Consider the following 15719-nt stretch of genomic DNA (forward strand, 5'->3'; position numbering starts at 1 on the left):
TGGGCCCTTGCTTGTCCTTTCTTACTTTAAGAACAATGAAAGTAACCACAGTCTGCTTACTGCTACACTTGACACTTTTAATGTTTGTCCTAGCTGAGTCTGTATGATTATAATGACTATACTAATGTTAAGTAAAGATATCCAGTAGATTCTAGAACAGTAAGTAGAGAAACAAGTCATGAACATTTTCCCCATAAGGTAAAATAACAATTTGAGATGAAAACATGAAATGTGAGGTCAAGGCCAAGAGATTTACATAAAGGAATAATTTTTTTTCTGTAGCTTGAATAGAACTTAGAAGCTCTATTCAAATGGGGGGCAAAATAAGGAGGAAATTATTGTTTCCCTGTAATACCATCCTAATAAAATCTTCTTCAGACAAACAATGCCATTGCATCAAATCGCAGAAATGCAATGGATCTTGGCAAGTTACAAGAATTGAGGTTCTTTTCTTCTCTAAGGGAAACTTAACAGAGGAGATCCATGTCATTCTCACAAGCCCACATGAGTGAATCATGAGACACTTTATTTTACTAGATAGGCAAGCTATCCCATTGCAGTTGATACTCCTATTTGACTTCCACTATCTCTTTTCCTTTCTAATCCTGTGATGTTATGAATGACTTAAATTTGATCAAATTATGGCACTACAAAGACAAAATAATTGTTTTTCTTCATAGCAATCTGTATTCTAAATGTGTCTGAAAACTGCGTATGTCAAACATGTGTTATACCCAGTATTAGATAAGCAGTATGCATTGGTATTGCCATTTCGTATTGACATCTGACGACAGGCATGAGGTAACAGAGGTGTGAGAAAAAGTGGGGAAGAAGAACCTGATTACATATAAAATAATTACAGTAGCAGCTGGAAAGGGACTCAGGCAATTACTGGAGTCAAGTCTTTCCTACCCTTTTCCCGTAGAAGTTTTAAATAACTGGACTGTAGAGGAAGGAAGAGAATACAAATTTGACCAGTGGTAGAAACGAAAGTTGATGATTAAAATAAACAGTCACAGGGGCTCGTTATTGTGTCTGTGAAGTGTAGGGAGTCACGCCATGACATGTCAGTCTCTACATTTCACAAGCCTTCTTGTTTCACTTTTCGGTTTCTTTTTGATTTAGACAACATTTTTATTTGAGAGCAAGGTCTGTAGTCTGCATGCAGGCAGACACTGGTAACTGGCAGTACTGAACTGCAATTAAAATAAGGTTGTGAGATCACAGTTGCCTTTAATTGAAGCTAACGCTTCCTGTCAATGCAGTGCTCAGTCTGGTCTGCCTTCTTTATGTGAACTTCACAGCTCAAGCATTACTGACAGAAATACTTCCGTTGCAAGGGAGAAAAACAAGTAGTCTAGCCTCTGAGTTTGAAACTTTTCTTTTTTCTGACTAAATCTCCAATATGTAGCTCTTCACTGTAGGCTAGAAATCATTCTCAGCTGAGTTCGTATCTCTGATCTCTTTGTACAAAATAGGATCATCTCAATTTTCTTTGTTCCGTACAAAATGCTGTTCTTTAAATCATTTTCCTTGCCCACCATCTGTTTTCCCCTCCCTCTTTGAATCATTTCACATAATGTCTCCATATTTTTTGCTAACAAATTCAAGCTGCTTTTTCTTTTCAAGTTGATTATTTCTGTACTGCTTCTTCAGCCACTCTCTCCTTGTGGACTTCTCCATGATACATCTATGTGATTCTTTCAGTACAGCCTGCTGCGCAGAACCATTGTTTTATCCTCTTTTAAGTCTGCTGTGAACAATGATGATGCTTTGCATACTAGACTAGAAAAAACAATGATTATTGCAATGTAAAAATTCCTGCAGATACCTTTCACTTCGTGGACCTCACACAAAATCCGTGGCATGCTAAATGCTTATCAGTAAAAGGATGTCTTGCATTTCTTCTTTGTCTTCTGTATTTCTTGCACTACAGGAATGCTCTTGCAATGGTGTAAATAATCTTAGAAGTGACTAATGCCCATCTCTTACTGACAGAAATGGAATTCACTCCAACTGTTATATTAAGGCTTGAATTTCATACTGTAAAAGTTGTAGGTTAAAAAGCAAACAAAAGCAAACCCCTTCTCTGGGTCTTACAGGCTCTGGCAGAATCTGTTGCCTTTTTCCTTCATCTTTTCTTGTGTGAGGTGTGGGGGTTTTTTTCCTTTGAATTTATTTTTCTTTTTATATACGCATTTTACCTAATTGTCTATGATATATTGCTTTGCGGGTTTGTTTTTTTTTTTTCCATTTGACACCAATCTTCAAATGTGTGCTTGTCACTTACCTGCCATTTCTTCCTGGAGATCAGGTGAATCCTGTGAAAATTCCTAAAGTTTAGTCACTTTGGGGATTATTTAATTTATTGTTCTGCTGAACTAAATCTTGAGAGAGCGTACCTATTGTGTTGTTAAAATCCATTCATACCTCATGTCATGTCTCATTAAATTCTGTTGAATCTGCGGCCCAAGTGTAACTGTGTTATCTGGAGGAACTGTGTTCCTGAAAGGCTGGAAGATTAAATACAACTCTATAAAAAACTCCACTAAAAAAGCACTGGAATTCGTTTGAAAAGAAAGGAAATTTTTACTTTGAGCCTAGGCCTTTCTCAGCAATTGGCAACTGCTTTTATACCATATCTCACTACAGGAATAAAACCATACTCAGAAGTGCCAGCTAAATTTTGCATTGTATCGTAGCACGAATAAAAGACCTTAATTTACTGGAGGTAGCTGAGTAAGAGTCGGTCTGTATAAAAACTGTAAGTTATTAACAATCCATTCCCATCAGTTTTAGAGTGACACTTTTGTCAGCGCTGCCGCACAGTGTCGTGCATGGTTACAGATCAAAAGAGCAGAGCGCTCCACTACTGAAAACTCCTGCTCCCCCAGACAAAGCTTTCTGACCCCCCTTTTTACCAACTGGCGCTTGCACACGCTGAGATTTTCTGCCAACTGACAATTACACATTTTGCTTTTGTGAACAGTGCTGGGAAACATATTGAAGAACTAAGAGGTTAATTATAATTAGAGGTGCGCTGATTGAGAAGACAGGAGTCTGGGTAGATTGGAGACAAGCTTTAAATGTTGTAACCACGTCGACTCTAGGCTTTCATCACCTCAGGATCCATCAGCCATATTTTATCTTCTTATGCGTGTATTCATGTTGCAAATATGAGACATTGAATAGACTTAACTAAAACTTTCCAGGACTGCTGGAAAATTAGATGAAGCAGTAGTGAAAAAGAGGAAGAATTACAAAAATAGTGATTTTGAAAATAAATGTGCTACTGAAAAAAATTCTTGGTGCACTGTATTCAGTAGGAAAAAAACAGAACTTAAATCTGACCAAATACTACACATGGATAAATCTATACAGCTAGCTATTGGTAAGAATCAGATTAGAGTACCTCTGATAAATGTAAGCATCAATCAGTCACTTGAGAGGATTTAGAAACTAAGGCACTAAGGAAATTAAGGTAATTTTCAGAGCCAACTTAATTGTTACATACAATCATATGAACAGAAAGACATTTACCAGCTACCAGGCTTTAATCTAGCAGGCAGGTTTTAAGCAGAGCAGAAACTGGAAATTGAGATGGAAAAAAAACCCCAAAAGACGAGATGGAGGTTTTACAGGGAAGGTCATTATTGAATTTGCTTAGTGTTACAGAAGCTGTCTGTCATCTGGAGTCTTTCACACAAGATGAGACAGTTTCCTTCATCCCCAAGTGCTCAGGCATGAGAAGGGAGAAGTTAGGTGTAATTCTTTGGCAGCTGTTTGCAAGAGTTTGAAACAGATTATTGCTAATAGTTTCTTCTGCCTTTAACATTGATGACGAGTATCAGTCATACAGTTGTGCTGCTAATTAGAAATCTCATGTGGAAGAACAAAATCCAGGAAAATACAGGTTTGAGAAAATACAATTTAATGAAACAAAACAATATTTAGAATACAAACCAGTTGTTTTCTTGGCACAGAACAAATGCTTAGCTGCTGATTGTAACAAACACCTGTTCCTATGTGCAAAGGAGAAAGGAAGTTTATATATCCTGTCTGCAATCTCAGGCTCTGCACCCTTCTAAATTTAGAGCCTGCTATTCTTTCCTCTTGCTACCTTCAAGTGGCACAGAGAAGCAGAATCTAATCCCCTTGCATCCCATAGTGTATCTGGTTACATACTAGATTTCCCAGAGACAGCTCTGGCTTTGGTATTTCTTAGGGGTTTTGTTGTTGACTTAGTAACCTAGATGGCTTGGGGTTTTTTTACATCTAGTGTCTTCTATTTGATTTTCTTCAGGTGGTTTTAGCCAAGAAATAAATATATTCCTTAATATTTAAATAATATATTCCTTATTATTTTTGGTTGGTAAAAGAAATTATATATAAAATATATAAGCACAACTTACCTACAAAGACATGGAATGGGGGAGTAATTAGTTTAATGCAGATTGAAGAGTTGAATGAGTACCACTGGAACAGAGTTAAGAAGAAAAGTTTGATGGAAATATGGGGATAAAAAGTCTGATATTGTGAAAATTTGTAAACGTGAGAATACATTTTCAGGATAATTGATGGAATTTGCATAATTTAGGTATTTTAAAAAAAAAACCTCAGAAACTATAGTTTTCTAGACATGGCAGTCATATTATTTAGTCTGCGCTAGGGGCTTGTATACAGATTTATTTTACTATTCCAAAGTAAGCCATTTTTCTCTTTGAATCTAATTTGGAACTTCTTTTAGTCAGCCATATGGACAAGGCAAGCCTATTTTGAGGAGAAAATAATTTAAGTACACAGATAAAATCTGTGCATCACCTCTTGCTTTGAGAACAGGCTTTTGCCCATTTTATTTTCTGGTGTAGGTGAAGCCACTGGAATTCTGCCATTTCCCTCTACTGAGACTAGGCTTTTACCTCTGATGTTCCATGGTCCTTTGGGGAGTATTTTTGATGTCGTTTCTAACAGAAAAGATATTTTTAGCGGAATAGAAAAGTCAGTGGAAAACAGAGTGAGGCATTTTCATTAAAAACTAATTTCGTGCCTTTGAGGAGCATACTCTTTGTATCCGCACTATTACACTACTATAACTATTGAAATCTATTTTTAATTAATATTAGGCAAACAAAAATGCTGAAATATATGTCCATTTGTAACAAGTACGATTGGAGAACGAAGGTATGAGCAAAGAAGTGGCTAATGACAGGATGCTGAAAAGAGAAGCACTTCTTTTCATAGATGTGGGCATTATGCGTATGTGTGAAAAGTACTGTTGTCTAACGAGACTGTCAGCAGTAAGACACAGTATCTCAAAATGAACAGCTTCTTGCATTTCAGTGATTTATGTCCTTCACACCACAGTATTTTGATATTGGCTTTCCAGTATCTGACGTCTGATGTTCCAATGTCTAAAGGTGCCGTGAATCTGTAATGTTAATGAAGCTGATTTCAGAAACGTTCTGTGAAAGTAAAGGTGTCAGTACACACATACTTCAGTTTGTTTTCAAATACATGTGTATCACTTAGCTGTTTCATATTTTAACAAGTAAAACTAATAGAATCCTGCATGAATGTAGAGTGTGCATGTGTTACTCGTTTAACAGGTAAGGTTTTACTGTATTATTTCAATGTTACTTTTTGATGTAAAGTGTTTTTACTCTTTATTTTTTCTTCCCTACTATCTCTGATGGTGAAGGATATTCAGAAACCCTTTTTGCAACCTCCCCAGTCATGCACACTCTCCGTCCAACATTCTATAAGGGTATTGTCTTCCTTTTTTATCATTATCAGTGCAGTAGAGACAAAATCCTATAAGGGTTTGCAGTTGAGGCATTTGCAGTGCATTCAGTGACACGCGGCATAAGGGGAGGTGTGTACCACCTTTGTAACTCCGTTCCCTCCTACCATGTCCCATTACCTTGACAATGTTCTCACTTTCCAGCTGTCTGCATTTTAATTCTAGATGAATAGAAATGTTTTCCAGAATTTTGGCAATTAGGTATTTTTAAGTATTTGGCAGTTTTTGTGATACAGGGCATGCTCAGTATATAGATTTTACTTTATAATTTCATAGTGTAGTAACTGCCTAGCATTCAATTACCAAATACGCTACTTTAGTCACTAATTTCCAGTAATGGAAACAATGACAAATGTACTATACTTTCCCTGTATATGGTCTAAATTAACATAGTAACTTCTTAAAATCTTTTTTTTTTTTAATCTATGAAATCACAATTTCATATTCTGCTTTGTTTTTCTATTGTGTATTCAGTGCAACCACTTTATCCAAGGATCAGAAATGTTACAACAGCTGCTGCTGAGACCTATGCCAATATCAGTTGGGAGTATGAGGGACCAGATCATGCGAACTTTTATGTTGAATATGGTGTAGCAGGCAGTAAGAAGTCATTTCATTAAATTTTGCTAAAGTGTTCAGTTATATTTTCAAAGCTTTTTATAGTAAATGTGGTCCTAAATTGACCCAGTGTTAATAATAGCTTTTAAATGTCTAGAGTTATTTTTTAATTTGATCAGGAAGATCAAATAATTTTCTTTTTAATAAACATCAATGTTTAGCAGGTATTTGATGCTTAGATAGAATATCGGCCTTTGTTCCTTTGTGTTATTTTATAAATTCTTTTGAAGGTGAACATCTAAAAATGTAGTTTGCATGAAGTTGTTTATCATGCAATGTTTACATGTGTAAAAATATGATTACTTGCATTAAAATAGGATATAACAGTTATCCTAAATAATGCCCAATTTGGGAAAAAAAAAAAAAAAGAAATGAGACCCAATCAAAAGAATATTCTTTGTTAAAATAAATCTTAAAATAAAGTATCAACCAACTTATGTACTATTGGCATAAAAAGGGTTTTAATCTTTGATAATACAAGTAATAAAACACAGTTAGCTAATAATACCAAGATATTTTTATTCAAATACTCTGTACTTCTAAAGTTATGAGTGAATATGACCAATCTGAAAATTGGAATATAAATGCATTTTTCTGGATATTGGTCAAAGAAACATCTGAGACTGTACTAGAAAAAGATGTAAGAGAATGATTAGGAAATATGATAGGTTCAGATTTCGAAGTAGAACTTCTCAGCTAAAGTAAATATTGACTGAGACTACAGAAGTATAATTTAATTAAATGATTAAAATCTCTTTTAATGTGTTTTATAATTGCAAGTTCAATAAGCCTTTTAAAAAATAAATGAAAATAATATTTCTCTAGTACAATGGAACAAATGTTTAAAATAGTTTCATAATTCATGTACAATGTCTTCTTCAATATATTGCATGCAATATGTTATTTGAAGTCATAATTTTGTATGATTTTATTATTTTTTGAGAGAATAGTAATTTTTTTCAGTCAATCCATAGTTTAGTCAAGTAACTGTTGATAGTTTTCTGTCTAGAAACTTTCAGTAATACAGAGTAATTTAAAATTCCAATATGTTGTTTTCCTAAAATTTTTGTAGGCAAAGAAGATTGGAAAAAAGAAATTGTAAATGGTTCTCGAAGCTTCTTTGTGTTAAAGGGTTTAACACCAGGAACAGCATATAAAGTCCGGGTTGGTGCTGAGGGCCTGTCTGGTTTTAGGAGTTCAGAGGATGTGTTTGAGACAGGTCCAGGTGAGGCACACCGTACCAGTTCTGTATCGTAGTCAGAATTGTGGTAGACCAAGTGCTGAAACGTTGAACTGCTTCTAGCTAAGAGATGTTGTAGCTAGTATCTTTGCATGTTCTTTTTTTTAGAGCAATGTTGAATTATTTTATAAGCTCGTAAATAATGCCAGCACATTTGTTACGTAGATTATGAATGTTTTCTTCCTTTCAATTCACTCTACTTGTCTGTTGTTTATGTTAGGGGCAAGATACTCACTGCTCACGCTAGCTACATCTGTGTACTGTGCACTGAAGATGACCTATTTCATTTATTTCTAATTAATATAATTGGATGACTATATTTAAATAATGTGTACCTTAATACAGCCAAGTAAATATTTTTAAAGCTAACAATCTGTGTATGATCAGTTTTAATACAAAAAAAATGAGCTAAAATGTTTGCATAATCAGAAGTGCAGATTCAATTTGATGTCTCATGTCATCTATTTATACCAGTGTTAAGAGATGCCTGCCATATACTGGTTTTATATAGATTTTGATGTCACATCTATATCCTGTGAATCAGTAAGGCTGTTTAAGTTCCTTATGTACATATTTCTTCATAAGCAATGCATTAATACTTGTTCATTTAATTTAACTCAGAGAAAGGGCTTTATTGGAAGTTTTTTGATGTTATGCTGAATATGTCATTGCCATCACAGCATGTTCTTGGTCAGCTGTTATTATTTCTTGTGTATTTGCTAGCCACTTCTGCTTATTCCAACTATGTTGATCAGTGCATACGTATTTAGCAGTAGCCTCGCCGACTCCAGAATGTTATGATTTAAGAAAGTAGTTTAAATATGAAAGTATGCTTGAGCAATATGCAATATTGATCAGACAACAAAGTAAATAATGAATATGGCCATTTGAAAGTGAGCACTTTCTAAAATCATAATTTTTTACTTTTTTTTGTTCCATTTCTGTTCACAGTTTATCCTCTTGCAGGAAAGCTTTCAAAACATGGTGCTGAATAACAGTGCCAAGCAAATACATACGGGCTAAACACAGAGGTTATTTATGCCAGAGACAGCTAGTGGTATAAAAGCAGATATGTAAAGTTTTATGCAAATACACATCCAAAGCCTAAAACAGCAGTAAAGCAAGGATCAAGACTGTAGTATAGTTCAAAACAAGCTGAATGGAAACCTTCCCTAAAGCATCGTTCTGCACAAAAATTACTGAGCCAGTAGATAAGGAATCCTGTATGTACCCAGTCACCTTGGCTCATGTGCTTGAGTAGTTAAGGAAGAATGGAATTTAAAGACAGTCCTTTCTGCGTCTTGATAATGGAAAGGTTCAGTGTCCAGCATTAAATTACATACATGGCATATTTCTAACAGAGAAATGTGTCACACTGCCTTCTGCCTAGATCAAAGCTTTTAAACACTGCAAAAAATGAAGCGGACAAAGAGGAAAATATTGGAGTATGGAATATGTCTTTAATTCAAAACCAAACTGCAATATTTCATATATGAGGCTTTTGCAACATTTTTTTCTTTGACAGTCGTTCCTAGAGAGCACCTTCATAGTGTGCGGGCTTATCTTTTGAGCGTACCAGTACAGTGTATTTTATTGACTCCTGCATTAGCAGTTCACCAAGAGTAAATGTCTTTCTGCCTGAAGCAGATAATTTGCTTAGTGTAAGCAGGAAATGGTGTGCCATTTTTAAAGTTGCACTGAGATCTAGAAACCCTTTCCTACTGGATATGCAATAAGTTAAAGAATACAGGAAGCTGCATAAGTAAGTTTTCATCTTTACTTTCTCCCATCTATCTTGCATATTTTTATGCATGAGTTGTTTTGCTTGATGCTATTTCTTACTACATTTGAATGTTAAATGTTCTTTCGCATTTTGTTACAGTATGTATTATACAACCTTTAATGCCTTATTATAAAATGCATATATGCAAAAGTCAAAATAATTTTAACCTTCATGTGGAAACAAAAAATTATTTTAATTTGATTTATAAGTCAGAGGAAGATTACCTTTGTGATTTGTTTTTTTGAGACTACCATATATACATTTTTATATAGCATATAAAGTATAAATATATGTATATATCTAACATGTAGACATTTTTATGCAAAAATAGTTTAAATTGGTGTACATAAAAGCATAATCTTAAGCAACAGCTGGGAAATCTCCTAATCATAACTCTACAATAACCAGGCATATTCATTCATTGATCTGTTTAAATAAAAATCAAGTCATAACTTTGCCCAGTGAGACCAAAAAGAGTTAATTTTAGCCTAGTACTTGTAAAGTGGAATACACATTGGTTTTCTCTATGGAATGGAGGGTAGATACTATCTCCAGACATCAGAGGTATTTTTGACCATTGAGAGCTGATGATTCCAAGCTAGCTGTCTCAGCCTTTGTCTTAACTGATAACATTGAGACATGGGCTTGAATACTGGCCTATAACTGAGTATTGTTGAACTTTATTGTTAGTGTGCTTGCCACCTCAGTGCAGTCTCTTGTCAGCTAGCTGTCTGCCCACTAAGGCTCCGGTGTTGTTCAAAGGACGGCACCAGCACAGTTGTCATCCAGCATGTTTTGTAAGGGGAAGACTTTATGCTGTATCACCTGTAATTGTGGCTAGAAGACTCAGTGCTCCATTGAAAACAGATTTTCTCTGATGTGCTTTTACGAGCCTTCCCGCATAGTTCTCTAAGGAGAGGTGGAAATCTTTATGGGGCTCTGGGCCTTGCACATTTCTGTGTGTAAAGCTATAAATGTGTTGTGACCTCCACTTTAGTGGAAGCAAGTCTGCAGACCTTCCCTAGCAGGTATGGGTGAAACACGTTGTGCCATGAGAGCTGATGTACTCACAGAAGAAAGAGACGGACTGAAGGTCTCAAGTATAATCTGGTCCAAGTGTGAAGTGTTTGCTAAACTGAGATCTGAAGTACTATTGATCCTTACTAAAATCCTAGGCTGTGAATAATCCAATACCTTATCTCATGAAGCCAGAAAAACAACAAATGCTGAACCAAAATGCCATATGGGTTATGCATAGTAAGTGCTTTCATTCCTTACTTATGTGGGAAGATGATCTTTGTCTCTATTTCCCAAATAGAGAGAGGTCTTTTGGACAACTCTTCATAGAGTTTCAAACTCTTGGGTTTTGGGGCTGGAGGAGAAGGTGAAGAATGAACACAATAGGTTTGGATGGATGTCCATCTTCTCCACTTCATGTCTTCTTCTGTCTGTAGCACACATCCCTAACTCCTCTCACCCTTCGCACTTTCTCCCAACAGCAAATCCTAAGGCCAGTTGCCTGTAGTGTGTTCCCAAACAGGGGAATGGAAAATAAGCTTCACCAGGAAAATCCTCCTACTGTGTTGGAAACCAGTAGGAGGGATCCAGCCCCCAGGCCACACAGATAATTCCTGTCCTTATTAGTGACAGTAGTGGGTTTTGTGTAGTTTACTTATCATTTACATTATCTTCCAGCTGGAGTCAGCATCTGGGGAGAAACAGTGCCAAGGAAAGGCTTCCCAATCGCATTGCGTTAAGTCCTCACTAATGCTAAATCATGGCAATCATGCTAAATTGTAAGATGAGGTACAAGTTTGAGGAGAGGAAGAAAACATGATGCTTAATAAGGCTTTAAAGGATGCTTCATTGTTGACTTTTAGTTGAAATTGAATGTTAGGGTCTTGAATGACCCATCTGTTTCCCCATTTCAAACTAATGGGAGTGCATTGGCTAATGAGTATTGGCTTTTTATTCATTTTGAGAATGCAATCGATGTATTTGTGTGAATTATAATTTGCAATTTCATTTCAGTAGTTTAATTAATGTAAAATGGTTGAGAACAGTTTTGAGGTTTGTGAAAAGCAATGTAGTATATGCACAGGTTTTGCAAAGCGGTTGCCAAGCTTAAATATTGGCAGAATTCTGCACCCGAAGTTCCATGCACATGTACTTGGAAACATTTTAAATAATGAAAATATTCACAAAATACAGTATCACTGTTTCTCTTAATTTTCACAGTGAATGTTATTCCTTAATTAATAAACAATGTATACTGACTATTATTTATTTGAATTAGCACAACATTTAAATGCAGCAAAACATCTCATTTTTCTTCTTTTATTCTCTAGCAATGGCAAGTCGGCAGGTAGACATCGCTACTCAAGGATGGTTCATTGGTCTTATGTGTGCTGTAGCTCTTCTGATCTTGATTTTACTGATTGTTTGCTTCATAAGGAGGAATAAGGGTGGCAAATATCCAGGTATGATATATAACAATAAGAGTAAGCATCATCTGCTGGTAATCCATTAAGACAGATCTCAGGTTTACTGGAGAAATTACATTTACTGCTGGTTTACATTTACATTGTGTGTATGGTAAATCAGTTTTATAATTTGGTAGGCTTGTCAGGAATGAACTTCAACTAGGCATCAAAGGATAATTTGATTTTTATTTTTCCTCTCCTACCTACAATAGAAAGTACAATTCCTAAGTGTCAAGTAAAATCTTGATATCAGGGAAAAAATCTGTTCTATATTATAGACTCCAAAGGTTTGGAAATTGTATAAATATTCAGACTCTGGAATGATTATTTAAAGTCAACTCAAATTCTTGAAGTTCATATTGTTAATTTGGACATGAAAGAAATGGCCACACCCACAAAAGTACAAAAAAACCCCAAAACAAACCATACTCTGTTTTAATTTCTTCTGCTTTTTTGACCAGCGCGCTTCTGAAAGCTAGTGTCAGTGAACACTTAAAACTTTTTCTCTTTATAGGCAAATCTTTTCTAGCTGAACTTAGCATAGCAGATGATTTTTGTAAGATGATAAAATCACCTTATTAAGTACAAGAATCCTACTCTGTTCAATCTGTTTAATTGTTTTATGGAGAGAGGAAAGATTTGTAGTGACAGCAAAAATTGAGTAAGAGAAGCTTCTGTCCGCCTATGCCCATGGAGAAAAGACAGATGATTAAGGAACACAGTGTTACATAGAGTTGAATGACAAGCTGAAGGGTTTTTTCCTAATATTTGGATTTTTTAAAGAGAAAATGAGATCACAGAGGATATAGCAAAAGTGACTCTTAGTGGAGAGAATTGAAAAAAGAGGAAGAAAATCAGGAGAATGAAACAAGTAAAGTGATGAAACTGAAAAGAGTAGGGAGTACTTGGAGTGAGCCACCGTCTAGAAGAGAGTAAAACACAGTTTGAGTAAAAGTGTAGAAGGCAGTTGGATGCTAAGGCTGTCATTACTTTGTGGAAATCCCTGCTATGCCCTTCTTTTCTCTGCTTCTGCAGAATTACTAGATGTAAGGTATTAATTCTTTAATGTATACACACACACATAAACAAAAATGCTATCCATTGAGTAGATATGATAGACTTTGACTGTATATAAGTTTTCTAGGTTCAGTATGTACTTTTGTTTATAGCAGTGACTCTAGAACTAATTGTATTTCTTGAGTCATTGCAAATGTACTGTTCCACAGATAGTGACAAATGCAAAGCACAAAGTTATTAATTCTTCTTTGTCATAATTTTAGCATGTCATCTTGAGCTTGCCTATGGTTTAAAAAAAGTAATGAATTATTTCAGTATGAAATTATAGCAGCCAGATACATTTCAAGGTGTTACGCATTATTGTAATATAAACTTAGAAAATACTGTCAGGAATTGTTCATATCATCTTAAATAACAGCATATAAACTAATGATGTACAAATTAAGTGTGGAAATTACCAGAATAAAAGATAAGAGATTGTATATTGGATCATACAAATGTATCTACTAAACAAAGGAAAGATTTGAGTAGTAGCCAGAAAAACAGAAATGAAGAGGCAAAAGGAAGAACCATAAAGATAATTCTAGAAGTCAGGATATTATTTTACTCTGTCAACAATCTTACAAAATCATAGAATCACAGAATGGTTTGGGTTGGAAAGGACCTTAAAGATCATCTAGTTCCAACCCCCCTGCTACAGGCAGGGACACCCTCCGCTAGACCAGGTTGCCCAAAGCCCCATCCAACCTGGCCTTCAACACTTCCAGGGATGAGGCATCCACACCTTCTCTGGGCAACCTGTTCCAGTGCCTCACCACCCCCACAGTGAAGAATTTATTCCTAATATGTAATCTAAATCTACCCTCCTTCAGCTTAAACCCATTACCCCTTGTCCTATCACTCCATGCCCTTGTAAACAGTCCCTCTCCAGATTTTCTGTAGGCCCCCTTGAGGTACTGGAAGGCTGCTATGAGGTCTCCCCGGAGCCTTCTGTTCTTAACTTACAGGAATATATGTCTTCCATAAACACTTGTCTTCTAAGGTGCCAGAGGGTTTCTGTGTCAAAGGACACAGTGGTACACATTTTTTTTATATGGACAGATTGCATGCATGGATTTATTCCCACCAATGAATGATGACTAAACCTTTCACAAGGATGTGCAAGAGATACAAATGTGTTAAATTTAGGTTCCAGTGTAGGCGGTTTTGCTTTGCTTTTGATCATGTTATGGAAAAGAAGAACAGACCACACGTATTTTTTCCCCATATTAATAATTCTTAAAATACTACTTAAAATTCCCTGGAGTCTTAGTGCATGAAATGAAAGCAGAAAGTGTACAAACTGACAGTGACCACAAATGAATCTGATTCAGTTTTCTCAATCAGTGTGAGAGGAATATTAAGAGCAAATATGGAGAATGAATAAGTAAAACTAAATTATTCAGATTTCAATAAACAATAGCTCTATTAATAACATAAGAAAGTATTTTAGTGGGATTTTTAACTAAGCTTTCTCTTTAGTGCTAGAAATAAAAGGAAGAAAAAAATTTACTAATGCAAGATGACATACAGTATTTTGTACTTGAATGAAAATAAAATTCTGTAACTAATTAACAGATCTTTTCCTTCAAATGAAAAAATGTAACAGCCTAAGGCCCCAGTTCAAAAAATTATTTTTATTCAAACCACATTCCTGCTGAATGTGATCAGTTTGAGAAATTAAGGTCTTATGATTCCTCGTCATGCAATTCAATGATAAAAATTACTATTTCAAATATTTTAGTGAAGGAAAAGGAGGATGCACATGCTGATCCAGAAATACAACCTATGAAGGAAGATGATGGAACATTTGGTGAATACAGGTGAGCAAGTGATGTGGTTTGTCATGTTCACTGTTTGTATCGCACTTGTACTGTATATAATATCACACTTATTAATTCAAAACTAACCTTTTTTCCATGTTGACAAAGATTCTGTATCCAGTGTTCTGTAGAGCTATAGATAGCATTTCAGCCACACCATTAGAAAAAAAATTGAACATCCAAGCTTAGAATAAGCCATTCACTAATCAAGGTGAAATCTGGATTCAAACATGATTGTCTTAAAGTGAGGAATCTTTATTTACAAACCCATCGTTCAGATAGTTAAAATACCAGATGCAGTGCCCTTTCAGTTAGGGCACATTTAGCATCATGGTTTTAAAAAAAATAAATTTCTAATTGAAGCCCCATAAAGATAATCTTGTGTTACATTGACTGGAAAACAAATGCATATAAAATGGCTGCCAGTACTAACACCTAATCCAGTAACAAGGAAGTGATGTTATTCACAGTGGTGAAGGAATATCCTACAAGAAAAAACAAATCTTCCTTTCATGTATTTCAGTACAAGATACGTAGCAGCTTCAAAGCATGCAACACAGCTCTTATTCCTGGCTCTCTATTGTAAATGTAATCTAGCTGAATCCCCTGGTATCACAAAAAGCATGCCTTGACAAGTCTGTTCATGTAACAATTATGAGTATAACTTATTAAATAAGCAGCATTTTATTTGTTGTTTTTTTATTAGTACAGGAAATAATATTATTTTCTAATCATGTCAATACCATTACATGGGTGTTGTAACAGACTTTACAGGGCATTCCTGTGTCAAAAGCATTGTAAAAGCTCTTTATTTCTTTATTATTTTGAAGATGTGACAATTACAAACATACATAGAAAAATCAGTTTTTTCAAGAAGGATCCACTCTGTTGCCATAGTTTCTTCATATAGGGAAAT

General features: G+C 35.2%; 1 protein-coding gene across 35 annotated transcripts in view; it reads left to right on the plus strand.

Annotated features, from left to right (window-relative positions):
- Positions 1–15719, plus strand: part of NRCAM (neuronal cell adhesion molecule) — a 165720-nt gene that overhangs the window by 138729 nt on the left and 11272 nt on the right. For 18 of the 35 annotated variants that reach the window (XM_075744408.1, XM_075744416.1, XM_075744379.1 and 15 more), the window contains 5 exons: positions 5699–5764; positions 6275–6400; positions 7491–7643; positions 11790–11921; positions 14725–14803. In XM_075744408.1, the coding sequence (XP_075600523.1) occupies positions 5699–5764; positions 6275–6400; positions 7491–7643; positions 11790–11921; positions 14725–14803 (556 nt within the window). The remainder of the gene's footprint in view (positions 1–5698; positions 5765–6274; positions 6401–7490; positions 7644–11789; positions 11922–14724; positions 14804–15719) is intronic. The other 17 variants (XM_075744506.1, XM_075744515.1, XM_075744611.1 and 14 more) reach the window with 2 other exon arrangements.

This window comes from Balearica regulorum, chromosome 1, assembly GCF_011004875.1.
Source record: "Balearica regulorum gibbericeps isolate bBalReg1 chromosome 1, bBalReg1.pri, whole genome shotgun sequence".
Lineage (NCBI taxonomy): Eukaryota > Metazoa > Chordata > Aves > Gruiformes > Gruidae > Balearica > Balearica regulorum.